At 46.0% G+C, this 16,340-nt stretch overlaps 7 protein-coding genes across 7 annotated transcripts; 4 read left to right on the top strand and 3 right to left on the bottom strand.

Annotated features, from left to right (window-relative positions):
• Positions 1–523: 523 nt before the first annotated feature.
• Positions 524–3,252, bottom strand: PHATR_43869 (predicted protein; the record flags this gene model as incomplete). The annotated part of the gene is made up of 3 exons (XM_002185995.1): positions 524–933; positions 1,003–1,844; positions 1,932–3,252. The coding sequence occupies 2 exons, from the start codon at positions 3,250–3,252 to the stop codon at positions 1,168–1,170; spliced, it is 1,998 nt and encodes a 665-aa protein (XP_002186031.1). The 3' UTR covers positions 524–933; positions 1,003–1,167.
• A 538-nt stretch (positions 3,253–3,790) lies between these two features.
• On the top strand, positions 3,791–4,537 carry PHATR_33189 (predicted protein; the record flags this gene model as incomplete). Its single annotated transcript, XM_002186275.1, has 1 exon — positions 3,791–4,537. The coding sequence occupies one exon, from the start codon at positions 3,791–3,793 to the stop codon at positions 4,535–4,537; it is 747 nt and encodes a 248-aa protein (XP_002186311.1).
• A 7-nt stretch (positions 4,538–4,544) lies between these two features.
• PHATR_25619 (predicted protein) lies at positions 4,545–5,860 on the bottom strand. The gene is made up of 2 exons (XM_002185994.1): positions 5,384–5,860; positions 4,545–5,278 (listed from the first exon to the last, which is right to left on the bottom strand). The coding sequence occupies exons 1-2, from the start codon at positions 5,754–5,756 to the stop codon at positions 4,563–4,565; spliced, it is 1,089 nt and encodes a 362-aa protein (XP_002186030.1). The 5' UTR covers positions 5,757–5,860; the 3' UTR covers positions 4,545–4,562.
• Positions 5,861–7,090: 1,230 nt separating this feature from the next.
• PHATR_43867 (predicted protein) lies at positions 7,091–8,948 on the top strand. The gene is made up of 3 exons (XM_002186274.1): positions 7,091–7,508; positions 7,606–8,163; positions 8,232–8,948. Exons 1-3 carry the CDS (start codon positions 7,156–7,158, stop codon positions 8,776–8,778), a joined length of 1,458 nt encoding a protein of 485 aa, XP_002186310.1. The 5' UTR covers positions 7,091–7,155; the 3' UTR covers positions 8,779–8,948.
• A 238-nt stretch (positions 8,949–9,186) lies between these two features.
• On the top strand, positions 9,187–10,027 carry PHATR_33186 (predicted protein; the record flags this gene model as incomplete). Its single annotated transcript, XM_002186273.1, has 3 exons — positions 9,187–9,294; positions 9,371–9,757; positions 9,779–10,027. Coding segments are annotated over 3 exons (744 nt in total), but the record flags the coding sequence as incomplete, so codon positions are not given.
• Positions 10,028–10,057: 30 nt separating this feature from the next.
• Positions 10,058–11,173, bottom strand: PHATR_18489 (predicted protein; the record flags this gene model as incomplete). The annotated part of the gene is made up of 2 exons (XM_002185993.1): positions 10,058–10,859; positions 11,018–11,173. 2 exons carry the CDS (start codon positions 11,171–11,173, stop codon positions 10,155–10,157), a joined length of 861 nt encoding a protein of 286 aa, XP_002186029.1. The 3' UTR covers positions 10,058–10,154.
• A 4,311-nt stretch (positions 11,174–15,484) lies between these two features.
• Positions 15,485–16,315, top strand: PHATR_33184 (predicted protein; the record flags this gene model as incomplete). The annotated part of the gene is made up of 2 exons (XM_002186272.1): positions 15,485–16,168; positions 16,241–16,315. The coding sequence occupies 2 exons, from the start codon at positions 15,485–15,487 to the stop codon at positions 16,313–16,315; spliced, it is 759 nt and encodes a 252-aa protein (XP_002186308.1).
• Positions 16,316–16,340: the final 25 nt, after the last annotated feature.

Genomic DNA, 16,340 nt, shown 5'->3' with positions numbered 1-16,340 from the left:
TTCGGTTTCTGCGCCTCGTACTGGCTTACGTTTCGTAGTTCATGTAGATTTCATTTCAAACTCGAAGGATCTCATTCAGCTCCATAGAATAAGTAATTGTCCAATATCGCTTCACACTATTTGATTTCTCGCAAGACTATATATAACCTCTTCACAATTCGAAAGAGGGACGTGGCGGACCCGAAAGGTGAACAGGGTGGTGTCATCCTCGTGGTCATCAGCTAGCAAAATTCCGTCCAATCCTGCTGTACGCTCCGTGAAATGCTTGTCTTCTCCACAAGTCAGTGCCATTGCAACAGTAGTTCATAAAGTCATATTTCAAGGATCGACTCCGGCACTCATTTCTCACCCAGCATCGCCCACCAACCATCCAGGTAACCCTAAACTAGCATTTGCCAATACGGATGGTCAAAGCTTGCGCTGTTCATTCCCAAAAGGCACACACACACGTCGAAGGGGGAACAAACATGCTATCGACAAAGTCATCGAGAGCGACGTATGAGACTTTTGGAACATTTATTCTATGTATTCCGCATCCTGCCTCCGTAACTAGACTGGTTTAACTTCAAAGTCGGCGCCACGTATGTCAAATACTTTAGGCGAGAACCATGGCCTTGCTTGTATTCGTTCTCACATGACTGGCAGAGAATCTGCTTGATGTGAATGCGAGAGAGGAATTGCAAGTTCATCGTGATGGTCCCATCAAAGTGGACCAGCGTCCTCGTGTAACTTGTGATTGGTCGCTGATCAAAAATTGACAGTGAGTTGTGTGCAGAAAGACTTGGATAGCCGAAGTCTTTCGATCAATACCCGTATTGTCTGAATAGTAATTCTTCTGTAACTTTTAGATTTTGAACTGACATCCGGAAAGCCGGTTTGTGGGAATTAGGAGAACTCATAATGCCGAACGCTTCCCGTCTAATTACTCCCACTCTGGTTTGAATTAATGCACAAGGTCAGCTTATGGGTATATTTGAAACTTAATGGAAGGCGAAAACTCACTTTGCTTAGAACCCTACTGTAGGCATAAAAGCAAGTTGCCACCGCTTCCAATGGTCGCTGCTTTCACGAATGTTTTCTCCTTCAAATGCACCCACAAGCCTCTACAGCCAACATGGGAAAGTTAGGCAGCCATTGTAAGTTGATCGTCATATGCATTCGGTCAAGTCACTCGTCGAAAAGACCTTCCAAATCAGCTATGCCATCCAAGGCCCCAGCTTGAAAGAGCGCGGATGCCTTTTTAGCGGGGATTGGTCTAGATGAGTTCGCCGACCCGTCGCACACGTTTGTATGACTATCGATTACGATTGTAGGCTCCTGAACAGGGATCAAAGACGAGCAAGACTCTTTCATTGAGATATTGTCATTTTCATTTTCTATGCAATCCAGGAATGATGCGTCAGTTGTGGCCCAAAGACTTGAAGGAAAGACCACCCCACTTGGAATCCCCGTCTTGACTTGCGGACAAAGGGACGACTTCCGACGTTTCTTCGACGGCACGGAAGTAGAGCTGTGCTCCTCGGTCCGGGCATAATTAATAGTATCACATGGTGGTCGGGTCCGACTTTCGCTTGTTTTGATGTCCAGTTCAGGCGTCTGAGTAGGCTTCTTATTTTCTTTAATGCCAGAAGATTCTGAGAAAATTTCGATGACTACTGCTTGTTCAATCTCTTTTTTGCCGTTTGCTTGAGATGTCAATGGCTGGTCGTGTGCAGTACTAGGCCTTCGACTTAAAGCATAGCTCTCGAATGGATTTGATGAATGGCGACTGCTTCGATCGTTTTGCTTTGTAGACGGTCCAGCGAGGCTAACAGGGGACCGAATCATAGTAGCGGTAGAAGCTACTGTCAAGGAGAGAAAGCTGTTGTCAGACTGTGACAACGTTGGTGTCAACGATGTGCGCGAACGAAGACGCTGCGATGAATACTTACAGAAATCTGCCGAATTTTCAGAGTATTGGTTTTTGCCTGGGAATTGACAAGGGGAGGACTCGTGTAGCCGTGTTGTCTGTAATTGGATAGGTATACTTTGAGAAAAGGAGAAAGGCCTGGTGGTCTGGGTATTTTGCGGCTTGCTAGGCGCAGCTGTGTCGGGGCCGCTAGCTCGATGTTTGGTTTGAGTATCTGTCGGACAAGCCGAAGTCGGTAGCAGTGCGGATCGAATGTTGCGCTTTCTAGACGAAAGAGTAGTGGGTGTATCAGCATCGGTCTCAACGACTGATCGTCGCACATTCTGTTTAGATACGGGAAACTCAAACTCGGCTTCTTCCTCGTCCGACGACGAATCACTATTATCGCAACACGTCGACGCATTCTGATCCGCGGACTGCTTGTCTTTCTCTACCTCCGGTGTGCCATGAGCGGCTTCAATGGTCGTGACTAATGTGTCGGCAATATCCATTCGCAACGCACTGCGTCGCTCCACCCACCGAATGTAGTCTTCATCCGATACTCTTAGCTCCGCGTGGCTTGGAGCCCATGCCTGCTGGATGTTTTCTTCTCGTATCAGCAACAGTCGCTCAGAGCGCGTCTGCAATTGCGCCGAAAACCTTGTTTCATTGTGTGTAATGGCTTCCTCGAAAAAGAAATCGCCAGCTTCATCTTCGTCGTTGCTATCATTATTGGCTGCCGATTTGAGGGATAATGTCACCTTATCGGATAAGGCCCAAACCACGCCGACACGCAAATATTTGGGCACAGCACGCTGTTCTTCATCCGCAACGAGACGTGGCTGAATCCACGCCGCCATTGTCTCTTGCGTTTCGTCTGTCAACGTGACGATCCAAGAAACGTGGTCCGCCGCCAAGGCCTGAATGGACTCAACGACCACCAGTAGAGTTTGGGAGGACGGCAACTTCCACGAAACCCGCTCCAAGTCACGAAGTAGCAGATATTGAGACGGTAGGTGGGGACGCACCGCACGGTATTTTTGCCACGGAGAAAAATGTGCCGGTAAGGAAGGTGTCACAAAGCCTAGACTCACTTGCATTGCCATCCAAGCGGGTGAGTAAAAAGCAACGTGGGTGTTGCGGCTTGTCTCGGTAGAAATTGCCTGAGTTTGAGACAATTGTGTCATCTCTAGCTCTTCCTCTTCGGGAGCGTTGTGGCGGCAGGCAGCTGACGTACGTTCGCTTGGGCACACGCCGTTGGTGCCAGTAGTATTACTGCTTTGTGATGATTGGAACCAGATTCCCGCTGGACCCACAGGTACATGACGCTTGCGGTGACTTTTGGCTTTGAGTGGTAATGCCATGGAGACTAATGGTAAGGCTTGCGGGGATGGACAACGGGGATACATCGTTGCAACAGACGAAGTTTGGGAAAAAAAGGGTGCTGCAGGAACTTCAGCTGTGAGCCGTTGATGCTCGAAGTGCAAAAAGGGATTGTCTCCAGCATGAGCAGCACCAATACTGAAATGTTGCGGCCGGAGATCTCTTCTCAAAGCTTTTTCGCGCTGTGAAAGATCGTCCCATCCATCTGTTGGTGGAGGTAGCTCGGCCATGGTCAAACTATGAGGCACAACCGTGCAGCTGAAAAATTTGGGTAGAAATAACAGTAAATGATCGATGAACGGAAAATGGCAAGTTACAGCTATCGATTAGCCGGAGTGTCAATAGAAACACTACTTTGATTGGTTCAGCTAATCTAAGACGACATTTGGTTGGGCTCGAAACGTCGAATCACGATCATACTTGACTCAGTGTCCGACACCAACCAAAATCACCATGATTTCTCTTCCTCGACATTAATATCGTCTACTAGGCAGTTGGATGAGAATGTCAATGCTTACCATGAGGACACCAGTAATAGACCGTTTCTTCCATAAGGCTCTGCGACGGGGCTTTAGAAATTCCGGAAGTCGTCAATTCACTGATATTCCCGTCCTAAGAGACGCCGTTGTACACTGTCGCGGAGATCTTCCCTACGGATCTCGTGAATACGTGTTGCTTCCCCCGCACGTGACCTTGTACGACTTGGAAGCCTCCACATCTTCCCCCAATGAACAGAACGGCCCAGGAAATCTCAAATTGGCATCTCTCTTTGCCCACCGAAATATTGTGTTCGGTGCCAATGTCGTCAACGCCGAAAATAGTCGTCATCGGTTGACGATTCGAGAAGCCTGCCCCGTTTTGCTGGAGACTGCCTTGAACGATGCGTCGGCGGATGGAGAACAACCGCAAGCAGTCAGTACCTTGTACGGACTTTGTGCTTGGGTAGTGGATGGACTGGAAGGACGAGTTGTGTCCCGTGCTCTCGAGAAGCTCCGAGAGGACGATACGAGTTTTCATGCGGTGCAAGCCATGGCGACGGGTGTCCCGAGGCCTGGCCATTCTGTGGTTGGGCAAGGCACGTACCGGGATGGTCAAGCAGGGTGGGAAGAGTTGGCCAAGGAGTTTGTCCAAACTGCTCCTTCCGACGAGTGTCTGTTGTATCTAAATCATCAGGCCCAGCTTGTGGGTATCGAGCACATGGCCAGTACGAAGGTGGACTATCTGCAATCGGCCGGCGGAGCCATGGCGCGATTCTTTTTTGTCTAGCTAAAAACACGGTTCTAAAGAAGCTTTATTTTACCATACTTTCTGTCTGCGCCTTTTTTGTGTTCCCTGTATTCAGTCTTTCCAAAAAACGAAACAGAAGCGGATGTACAAGCTCCGGGGCTTCGTCGTGTGGACAATGCCCGATGTCGGTCAGCGCCTCCACGGACTCGACCACTGGGAAGCGCTTCAATGCTTCAACCCTTGGCCCGGGCGTCCACGGATCGGCCGTCCCATAGCAAATCCAGACAGGCTTGTCCATCGGAAACACCGACAGCTGTTGTTCCGGCAACGGTCCGGCGGAATAGGATAGAGTGTCGAAGACTACCTGGGATGCTCCTTCCGTCAACAGAGGATCCAACAATACTTGAACGAGGGTGTCATCAACAGCTTCTGTCACAGCGTACGGCTCTTTCAAAATCTGCTTGACGGTATCGGGCTTGGCGAGCGCATCGAAAGCAGTTTGGCCATACGTCCGTAGCAAACTCTGTACTCCGCGAATGACCGGCATCGAAAAGGAAGGCAAAGGAATTTCGGCTGAATGCAGTTCCCGAAAATTTGGGCACACCACGAAAACTCCTTTGTAGAGAGATGGATTGTCCAAAACCGCCTGTAAGCTTGAAATGGTACCAATCGAGTTTGATACTAGTGTCACAGCCTTGTGTTTATCGACATCGTTGAGTACAATATCTCGACAAAAATCACTTATCAAATCTGACCAAGTGTAAAAATTGTACGGACTCCCTAGAGGATGCCGTAGTTCTACGTTGCACGTACGTGTCTTGTCGCCACCTGTTGCCGTACCGAGTTCAATGTTCAATAGAATATTTGCAGTACCGGCGTTGAAACGGCCGTTCTCGCCGTTGCAAAGCTGTGCGGCTTGTGAAGTTGCGGCCGGTTTGTCGGAGTACCCACATCCCCAAAGATCGAGAGCGAAAACTCGGTATCCACCGTCGCCCAAGGCCTTCAGCGACTTTCGCCAATGGTCGGAATTCACAAACAACCCGTGCACCAGCACAACAGGTTCACCATCTTCCGGCCCGACACATTGGAAACGAATACTCTGATCTTCTTTCCATGTATAGAATTGATTAGCTAATCCAGTAGCGGGTGATACATTGGGGACGACCGGAAATGAATATGCAAACGATAGAATACAGGCAATGGCGAAAAATAGAATGTCGTACGCGCCTCTGTGGTCGCCGATGAAAGGACGACTCATGGTAGCACTTCTTATCCAATAAAAACCTTCAACCTGACACACAGAACCTACAATCTGGAGACAAAGAAACACTCGCTGCACTGTCCTCCGAAAAGTCAATAGCTCATCAACCGAGAGAATATGAATCACAATCAGGCAATCATCTAAGTTGGAGTCAGCTGACTGACTGTGAGAATGAATTTTTGTTCCAGGTCGCTTTTATATGAAGCAAGAATGCCTGTGAAGCAACGTCACCATAAGGTTGAGAAGCTGAATTTATCCGATGGATATCTTGACGACACGGGTTCGCATTCTCCAAAATGTTCGTGGCGTCTGCGAAGCAAATAGACGAATTCATACTTTTTATTGACAGTGAAACAATTGCCCCAAGTGTTGATGTCTCCATTCGGAGTCGCTTGTCCGTGTGCGTTGGTCGCGGTTTGTATGATTCTGAAGGAGACTTACTGTTAGGTCACCATGAATATTTCATTGTCGAGAATAAAAGTTGATTGTTAATCGAAATCGGTCGCGGGTTCCCTCATATCAATAGATTGAAAATGTATTGTTTTCTTCTAGAGTGTCGATTTGTGCGGCTTTCATTGTCAATTAGGACAGCCGAGGAGAGATATAGCGACCTTGGCACTACACCAACGAGCCACTTTGGACTAGCTTCCCCAAATTGTTTGGGTGGAAGTCTTATCATTAACTATACATTTGCTGTGTTCATGGCTCGCTTGCACTTACAGTTGGCATTCAACCAGCCAAGGAACAATGAATTGTAGAATTCTCTTCCGTATTCTTCCGTTTAGATAGAATGTGCCATTGGATATCAGGCTTGTCAGTTGATTCGAAGCGGACCGTGCCGGCGACTGTATCCATCATCCATATTAACGTTGGTAGAGAAAGAGTGTTGCGACCAACCAAAACGAGAAAAGCCGGCAATTCTTACACTTAGAAAGGTGTTGGCAATATGTGGAATCACGTTTCAATAAGCAGAATCAAGCATCGACGGACATTACAGCCCTCCAATCATGGACGGTTGAATTATTGAGGTAGTCATGCGTGATTCTCTCGATATTATTCAAAGAGTCTGTAATTGCCCTGTAATATTCTAGCGATTCTTTGTAATTTCTTATCTTATTTCGAGAAGAAATGTCTCGAAAATCGTTACTGCCTGTCTTGTATGGATTTAACTAGAGCTTAGTGTAGCAATAGTGCCTCGAAAGGAGAGATTCACGGAAATGACTTGCAGAAAAAGAATGGTCACCGTAAAATTCTCTGTAAAACTAGTACCACAGATTGTCGTTGTTGCGTTTGCGCATGTGAACTCTGAGACGTCCTCAAAACCTTTCCGGGCTCATAGTGGGCGAGCATAACTCCAGAATCCTTGAAACAACTTCCACTATCACTGTAACGAACTATGAGCACATCACAACAACAAACGAAAGACAAGAAACGCAAGGAGCCTTGCGACGAGGCCACGGTCGCCGCATTGCTTGAACTTGGAAATAGTCGCAACTGCGCGGAAGATAGTCAGGAGCAGCTGCAGGATTCAGATGACAATGAGAGACATACTGCAATTTCAGGCGAGGAACGGAGTTTGGAAAAGACTGGTTCGGACCACACATCGTCCAGTAAGCGCCAAAGCGTCACGCAAAAGGAACGCTGGAACTCCATGTTCAATGCTCTTCTGAAATATCAGGAAGAGTACGGAAGTACACTGGTTCCTTTCAACTACGACATTTCCGGAACAAAACTCGGACGTTGGGTGAAGTGAGTAATTTGTTTTCGGAGAGGATCATCGATGTTCTTTCTTGTCTTGACTGAAATTCCATTCTCAAAATTGCTGCTGCGACCTCACTCACCTTAGCAAACAACGAAGCCAGTACAATAACCTTTGTCGAGGACGCTCGAGCCAAATGACTGAAGAGCGTGTAGAACGCCTAGAAAGCATGGGCTTTGAATGGTCTGCGAACCCATTGCCGGCCCTCGAACAGTGGGACACCAAGTGGGAATTGTTGCGGGATTTTCATCGCCGATTTGGACACACACGTGTGCCTCACAAATATGAAGTCGACGGAGTCAAGCTTGGACAGTGGGTTTCCTACCAACGCAACCAGAAGTCGCGTAAGGAGCGAGATCTACCCTGTGAAATCACCATGGACCGCATTGAAAAGTTTGATTCACTAGGATTTGAATGGAAGGTTCTGGACACGCCTACACCTTCATCCTCTCGCTCTTCCTTGGCTGCAGGTGACCATACCACGACTCGTCGTCCAACCGCCGACAAGACCACTTCTTTGAGTAGCAAGCGACCCAGCTGGGAAGAACACTACAAGCTTTTGGCGCGCTTCCGGAAAGTTCACGGGAGTACGCGTGTGCCTTTGAATTTTGATATTGATGGCGTTGCTCTTGGTGAATGGGTGTGGTACGTTGAAATGGAAAAGAGCTCTGTTTATATTGAATTATCCCTAATTGGTCCTTTTTGAAACGCAGTGCTCAGCGTCATCAACTTGCCCGCATGAAGAAAGGCCTTCCGAACGAAATAAAGGGTGTCCAGATCGACAAGCTAAATGATCTCGGCTTTGAATGGAGCTGCCCTTATAACAAGCGCTTCAAGATAGCTGGCCACCCGATGCCTGATGAATCCACCGATTCCAAAGTTTTGTCGGATTATCGACGGCCCGGACCATTAGGTCCACTATTTCCACCAGTTAACCCTATGGCTGCGTTGCGGGGGATACCACCACCACCTGCCGCAATAGATCCCTTAATAATCGCCGAGTTGGACCAGCGTCGCTTGATGTTGGAGCGCGCACGAATGATGGAAGCTGCAGCCCTTGGCATAGGACCAGCAGAATTTGGAGAGTGGTCAGCCGTTGCCGCCATGGCCCGTGACCGCTCGGTGCGAGACATGATTGTATTGGACCGCATGGCAATGAGAGAGCAGCAAATGCGAATGGAATCAAACGCCAGCACAGGTTCACTGCATGATTCAATGCTGGATGGAGCCATGATGTACCAGGCCGGACTGTATCGATAAATGGTGATGAAACTGTGCCCTCACGTGTATATATGAAGGGTATGAATGCTCCACAATTTACGATATATGTGTTTGCTATCAGCGGAGTAGTAGCTGTAATTTTTTTGTTCTGGCATCGAGAATTACGGAAAAGTCTCAAGGCTTAGGTCTATGAGCATAGTTGACGGAAGACATGGGGCTTATTAACTGTAAGACTTTGCATTGAGTGGAACCAAACGGAATCACATACGAAGCGCGGAGCAAGCCACAAATCATCATACCGTTGTCGGCACGGCACCACCAGACAAAACTTAGACTGTACGTACACTGCACAGACCCTTGACATGAGGTTGTCCCTTGAAAATTATTGTCCAGGGACACGTCAGCATCTACGTCTTTCCTTCGACAGGTTTGACCTAACCCCACCCGATGGTCGCACTTTTTTTCCGTGTTTCCAAGCCTCTCGACGGCAATTGCAACCCAGCAAATCGACGTGAACGGGAGGGCTTGTACGATACAGAACTCCTGATTGTCACAGTCAACCCTTTCTTTCCTGCCGAGCTGCGGGGGAGGGACAAAGAAACGGGATCTGTCCTCCATTGAGTCAACACAGCAAGCGGGTCCAGTGTCGACGACTCAGGATAGCGTCATGGATGAATTCCGGGCGGGAGTCACGGCCATTCTGCGGTCCTGGTCAGCCTTGCGGACCGCTGTCGAAGCCGGATGGGGTGGCGTCGAGTCCGTTGCCAAGGCCGATGATCTGCGACGAATTCTTTACGAGTACTTCGACGGCGTTAATTTTCCGCCAAAGAAAATCACGCAAGAAGATTTGGAAGACTGCTTGGCTATTTACATGGAAGAAGAATTTTCTATTGTTCTGGAAGACAACTCGGAGCGTCAAATCGCCGAGACGATCTGGAGATTGTACGAAGCCGCGAGTAAAGGTGACAGCTCGCTGGCGAGTCAGGTCGTGGCGGCATCCAATGCGAGTTTGGCGCAGGTAGGTGTTTATCCAATAAAGGTACAGACTATGGAAGAAGACGATGATGACGACGACGACGAACCGGCCATGTTGGACACTGACGATTCGACGCCTGTCCCGGCGAGTACATCTCCAGGTGTGAGCGCAGTGGAATACAGTAACGAATCCGTTTTTGGAAAGCCAATTCAGAAAAAGATCCCAAAACTTGACGGACCACTGAGGCAGCTCGGCGAGGTACCAACCGAGCAGGCTTCTCCTGTACAAATTGATGAAGATGGGTTTGCGCCGGTCCCTACCAAGAGAAGGACGCGTAATCATGCATAAACATACAGGTATTAGGAATACATTTTATTATACACGGTGCTTGAAGCCCATATCGAAACAGATCGCGGATAGAGTTCGTCGGACAAAGCAGCTACGTCTGGAAGATGGTAAATTGTTTCTTCAACGCATTTTGAATGGTCTCAAAACTCATAAAAATGATACCCTGCCCAGGCACTACTCTTCCAAGTCGTGGTACAACACCTGCATAGAGCGCGCCCACACCTTCCTTGGACACAATCTGTTTGAAGCAGTCCAGTGTCCCGTTGTACTGGGCCGCCTTGGTCCCTTGCATTCTCGTTTTGACCACATCAAATGGATTGTTGCCCAATGTACTGAAACAACCCGCGCTCATACCTCCGAAAAGACCAAGCAGGGGAGTCATAGGTTCCTTTCCGTCCTTCGTGACGATAACTTTGTACTCGTTGAACCACATGAATCGTAATCCCTGATTCGATCCTTGTTTCAATGCCGTCGCTGCCGCTCCCTGATACACACCAGCAAGACCTTCGTGCTTCAAAATGTGTCGAAAACCTTGCAGAAAAGCCATATTCATTTCGATACATTTTGTCTTGACCGTTTCCACTGGCGCGACGATCAAAAGAGCTTCTGATACACCGGCGCCGAGGCCGGCGATGAAATTCTTGGCTGGGGTCAGCCCTCCCGTATCCTTGTCCCGTAAACTGTCTTTGATGACGGAATTGAGTCCGAATCGAATTCCGGCTTTGGGAATGCTACCGAGAAGCGTCGGAGCGAGACCACGGTAGAGCGAAAAGAATCCGGTAGTGTTGACGGTATACTTGAGACCGGAAACCATGCCCGTGTAGGGGAGCTGGATGCCCTTGACTTTGGACTGCAATTGTAGTTGCGTCTGTTATTGAGGCATAGAATAGATCCAGGAACAAGCACAACATTGAGAGTCTGACGCAAAATCGTGGGCGAGCAATTCTGCCCAACAATAATGTTCTCCGGCGTAGACTTTGAAAAGTCGTCGTCACAGTCAGCACTTACCTTGATGTATTCCATCGGCCAAACGCAAGTAGCTTCAATGCCACCGGCGATGCACCCCGCCGCCATAGCGAGAATTGGATTGCTTTTCTTCGTGTCCGCCATTTCCTTTGTGCCGTTGAGGGCGGTAAAGGTTGGATGGACTGGACTTTTGGCTTGTGCGATCTTGATGCCTTCCAGTCTCGGAAGGCTTTCTCTATCAGGATCTTCCCTCCTCGGGACGCTCGTGTCACTATAACCCTATTTTGATTCGGCTTGTAAGGGGTCTGGTGCGGTCGGTACGTGATCAAGCTTGCTACCGACTTGCTTGATCATCAATACTGACGTTTTTCATCTTACATATTCGAGGTAGATCAGCGTTAACTTTTGAAAAATAATAGAAGCATGTAATATAAATACACATTCGGTAGATTGGTGATGTCCATAAAAATGTATCAATTCATTGGTATATTAGACCATCTTTGAATATTCGCTGAAAGTAAGGTACTCACAGCCAAGGAAGCAAATCATTTCACTGAATAAGTGGAGAGAATCCACAATTTGGGTAAAGCACGGGTGAAAATTACTCTCCGTGGGCAAATTGAATCCGATGTAACTGTAAGTACTTCGACTCAAGCTGGAATACCCTTTAAGTAAACTTTTTAATGAACAAGAGTTTATTTTCTACATAGGAAAATGACCTCTGTATGCATTTGGTCTTCACTGTCAATTGTTGAGACTTCACAGACAGCATTCACCAATGTAAACCTATTTGTCTCATGATTCAACCAAAAACCAAAACAAAATAACAAAGCATTGGACAATGCTGCCATGATGGTCAGACTAACTGTAAGCTAACAATGGTGGATGAGTTTGTGAGTTAAAACATAGTAACAACTGAACTCATTCTCCCAATGAGCCATTGTAGAAACCTTCTGTGGTTTTGGACACAAAAAACATTCCGGTATGTGTGCTTTGTCTGTGAGTAAATCAACCAATTCTATTAGCCAGTCAACGGAGGAAACAGGTTTTCTAACTTTTAGAATGGTGCTTTGATTACTGTCAAAAATAGACCACCTATCATCCCACAGGATTGCTCAGAAAAGTCCTGCAACAAATCCTCATGTGTACAATAATAAATATGCCAACGCAAGGGATTACACTTACAGACACATTACTCTATGAGGCAAATGATGTAAAGGAGCCCTCCCAGCCAATACCAGCTGACCCTTCTTTACATTAGTCTCACGTAGTACAACCAATGTATGTATGTAGGACAGTAACGCTGTTTGACAGTGCATGGTAAACACAGGTTGGGCGTTATGACAAACGACCTGCAATACACCTCAGAGAACCTAGGGACTGTTAAACTCACTCGCTGACAACGCTCCCCACGGGTTAGATAGCGGATACAAGGACCTATGCTATTACGCAATATTTGGATCAAAGAATTTCTAAAACAATGAGGAGAAGATTACATTCTATAAACTAGCCGATCTTGCAAAGTCTGTTCAATCCAGTGAACAGTCTTACCAAAAACATGACTAATCTTGAATCTTCCCACATGTGCATAAAACCTGTTAATATAAATCCCATACAGAATCCCATGGTGAGTAATGAATCTTGCTCCTTAATTGTCATGTGATTCGTGAGACTGGTTTTGTGTCTTTTCCTAACTGCCATTTGTATGTATCCTGTATTCATGACTCCAGGATACAAATGACTTCCGTATGTAACGCGAATACGGTGAATTTGCGCAATAAGGCCGACACAAACTCCACACGTGACACGTAAACGCCGCGCCCATCGAATTGGCTCACACTTGCGTTTTCCATACTAAGTGGCATACATCCGAGGGACATGTCGCAAGGTAGTGTACCGTGACAATTAGTGTCAACAGAAAAGTTGGTTGCAAGTCCCGCCTTGCGCAATTGCGCACATGTCTTGATATATGACATTCAAGGCAAGTTGGCCAAAATTAATTGTGTGTGCTTGGTTGCAGATTGCAACACTGATTGTTTTGGATTGGTGACTGGACACTTGAAGGTCCAAATACATCATCTGACTGTCTTGAGTCTTGATTGTTACCATGCTCAGAGACATGGTTACTATGACAAACTTGCCCACGGTAGCATGCCGTGGGATTGAGAAAGATGGTCCATGGTGGTGCTTGATACCTTGGACCCTAATGAATCTGAATTGATTTGGCTTTACTGTTAGTTTAGAGGTTATAAATCTTAAAAACAATTGTGTGACAGGGAAGCACCCACTTCACGGATTATGTGTAAACAACTGTTTACATTGGTATAGATATTACTTTACTTTAATATCAAACTTCCTGAAGAAAGTATATTTATAATGCACCTTCTATATTCAGAATAGTGGAAGGAGCCCTCAATCACAGATTCCCAGAACAGCCGCAGTCACGGATATTTGATTTATTCCCAAAACACATGTCAATCTTCTAAATTATATCAAATCGATTCTGTCTATGTTGACAAAACTACCTGGAAAACATAAGTGGGATACCAAATCAGCACCAATAAATAGAGGCACCAAATGGATTCAGTCACTTGTTGTCTCTAACAGCCCATCTACACAACATGCCTACAAGCAATTTTTGGATCAATAAGGCAAAATTGATGAAGTTGGTCAAGGTGACCATCAAAATTGCAACCTGCAAGCATAATCACCAATAGCATGTGCACAACAGGTTATTTGACAACATAGTTGTTGAACTTCTTGGAAATCCTACTTTTGTTCATGTGGCCAACCGTTGTGGTTAGGTTCCTCCCTGTCTGGGACAACTAGAGAAGTTGCACACAGATGCAGAGGTCCTTGTCTTCTCAAACATGCATAATGCCTTGAATGACAATAGCCAAATTGAATCAACAAAAGGAAGAAGTTTATGCCAACAGTTCCAAACAACAGGAAAGCTGACAGGTACATTGCCACCATAGTTTGAGTACCTTTTGGCAGGTATGCAAAAAGGAAATTATATTCTTGTTGTCAAATTCTGTCTATACATAACATATTCTTGACAACACACTCAGCTGATACTTATTCTCCAATTTGTACCTTTATTCTTATGCCGTGGCTTCCATTCACAATTGTGGACCAGTAAATACTCTTTGTATTGGATGTATTGAGTACTACCAAAGTGCACCATATGGATGTGATAGAAGCAGAGTCTGGTAAATGGATGTGAGCATTGTTACAAACAGCCTGCAATACACCCAAGGGACGTGGTGAGTGTAAAATTCTACTTGTTGGCAAGACTCTCCTTAAAGTGGACAGCAGATATGAGGACCTACGCGAAAATAGCAGTGCAGATTATAGAACTTACAAAACAAGGATTGAAGGTTTAGTGCTATAAACTTGTTTTAGTTTCTAAATTCTGCCCATACCCCCATTCTTTCCTTGTCAACGGACAAAAAAAGTACGCAAAAATAAGATTGAGAAATAACAACTTGATATCCCCCATTTCGACCACAATGATCATGCAGTGTAAAGCATTGATATGAGTAGGTTGGGGGAGATTGGACAAAAAGGAAGGCCTATTTCTTCTTCTACACAACACAATCTGAAACAGAGTCAACTGTAACCAAATCTTCTTTTGTTGCCATAGTATCCTTATACCATGGCACAGCTCACATATACTTATAGTAGAACCGGAAATACCCTTCAAAACACACTTGGCGCGAAAAGTTGTGCATCTTCATTTTCATCCGTTAGCCAGGTGATAAGTATTGTCTTCCCCACTCCGTTGCCACTGTCAGAACACAAATGACCGCATTGCATTCCCTCCAAAGCCTGATACATTGTCGTATCTATGGGCTGCCTACAATAAGACCAAAGTAACTTCAGTGCGACTCCCTTTCTTCTTGTCTTGACTCCAACTACCATCTGTAGTGTTGATGCCTGCCGGACGGACATCTCCTAGAGACATGTTGCATGGTACTGTGCCGTGACATATCCCCTAAAAATGCACAGTGTCCATTTACACTTGTTCGCTTTAAGTTAAGTATCACATGTCCCACTCTGTTCCCTTTGTTGCAACACAACTGACTGTGGTGCATAAATGTCACCATACACATACACAGTAGGTATATTGTCTGCTATCAATGGGATCTATACAATTTGATCAAACAAACTTGCAGAAGCCTCCTTTTGTGTTTGTCTATTTGACAACTGCCATCAGTCTTGACATGTTGCATGGTAGTCTACCATGACAAAAATTATTTGCTTAACCAAAATACAAGTCTCATTGGAGTGAACAAGCCGGCTTGTGTTTGTGGAAAATTTCAATGCTGGTACTGATGGTGATAACCTACGTACAACGAAATATTCAAATGCATTGCTTCACCTCAGGTTTTGAGCTCTTCCATCTTTGCTGGATCTACAACAATAACAAAAGACGTTGGCAAAAAGGCTCATATGCAGCTTTGCTGTGCCAATATGGAATCCAACAAGTATGCTTTGCCTGCTGCGAAAAGTTGTGATAAGCAGTGTCACCCAGTGGGCAAGATCAAACATGTTGGGCCAGTGACTCCTACTGAAAAAGCGGATGCATCAAAAGCAAGATGTCCAATGGATGGCGAAGAAACCAGCAGACAGAGTGATGATCAGTTGCTCTCTCTCCATGCTTCGACGCAATCAGGAGTTGGAATCTCTCCTAACAATACAAGTCATTTCAAGTTTGCATATGCCACTAATTCCATTCCATCTCTCCTGAAAGACAATGCAGAATCTCTTAAAGATTTTCTTTCCGAAGATCTGGTGGCATCTGAAGATGTCAGTATTCCGGAAATGGACAATAGCTTGATGTTACACAAAGATGAGCTAGCTGTAAGCAGTGAACTAAGCGATTTTCTTGGTAATGTCCTTGAGGAAAATACTCCAAGTACTCTGGTTGCATTGGTCCGTGATCGTTTTAAGTCAAGTGTCCACCACTTCAGTGACAAAAATCTCCTTAAGCTTATGAACCAGCAACAGAGGTTGATTCTTCCAAATGAGTCTAAATTGGAGGTGAAGGAGCATACGGAACGCCAGGGCAAACAACGTCCCAGAGGCCTGGAATATCAAAAGAACAAGAAATCAAAGAAGCAAAAGGAAGACAAGGTATGATGCATTGACTGGTGTCCATTTGTACATTTTGTAGCAAAACGGTTCCCACATAGCCATCATTGGTAGATAACGAGGTGCAAGGTCAGTTCAGCATCCAAAAATGATGATGGATGTGGCGTCATGGTGAAACAAGACTTGTGAGAAGATTTAGTCATTCAAAGAATGA

This window comes from Phaeodactylum tricornutum, chromosome 3 (assembly GCF_000150955.2).
Source record: "Phaeodactylum tricornutum CCAP 1055/1 chromosome 3, complete sequence".
Classification (NCBI taxonomy): domain Eukaryota; phylum Bacillariophyta; class Bacillariophyceae; order Surirellales; family Neidiaceae; genus Phaeodactylum; species Phaeodactylum tricornutum.
Note: the sequence above shows the minus strand (reverse complement) of the source record. Positions and strands in the feature narration are given on the sequence as shown.

What these genes read in the sequence shown, in the direction of transcription:
- PHATR_43867 (XM_002186274.1), top strand. Translation starts at nt 7,156, where the DNA reads ATGAGCACATCACAACAACAAACGAAAGACAAGAAACGCAAGGAGCCT. An exon ending in AAACTCGGACGTTGGGTGAA is followed by an intron (nt 7,509 to 7,605) that starts GTGAGTAATTTG and finishes CACTCACCTTAG; the next exon opens with CAAACAACGAAGCCAGTACA. An exon ending in GCTCTTGGTGAATGGGTGTG is followed by an intron (nt 8,164 to 8,231) that starts GTACGTTGAAAT and finishes TTTGAAACGCAG; the next exon opens with TGCTCAGCGTCATCAACTTG.
- PHATR_25619 (XM_002185994.1), bottom strand. Translation starts at nt 5,756, where the DNA reads ATGAGTCGTCCTTTCATCGGCGACCACAGAGGCGCGTACGACATTCTA. An exon ending in TTGCAACGGCGAGAACGGCC is followed by an intron (nt 5,279 to 5,383) that starts GTTTCAACGCCG and finishes GGCATCCTCTAG; the next exon opens with GGAGTCCGTACAATTTTTAC.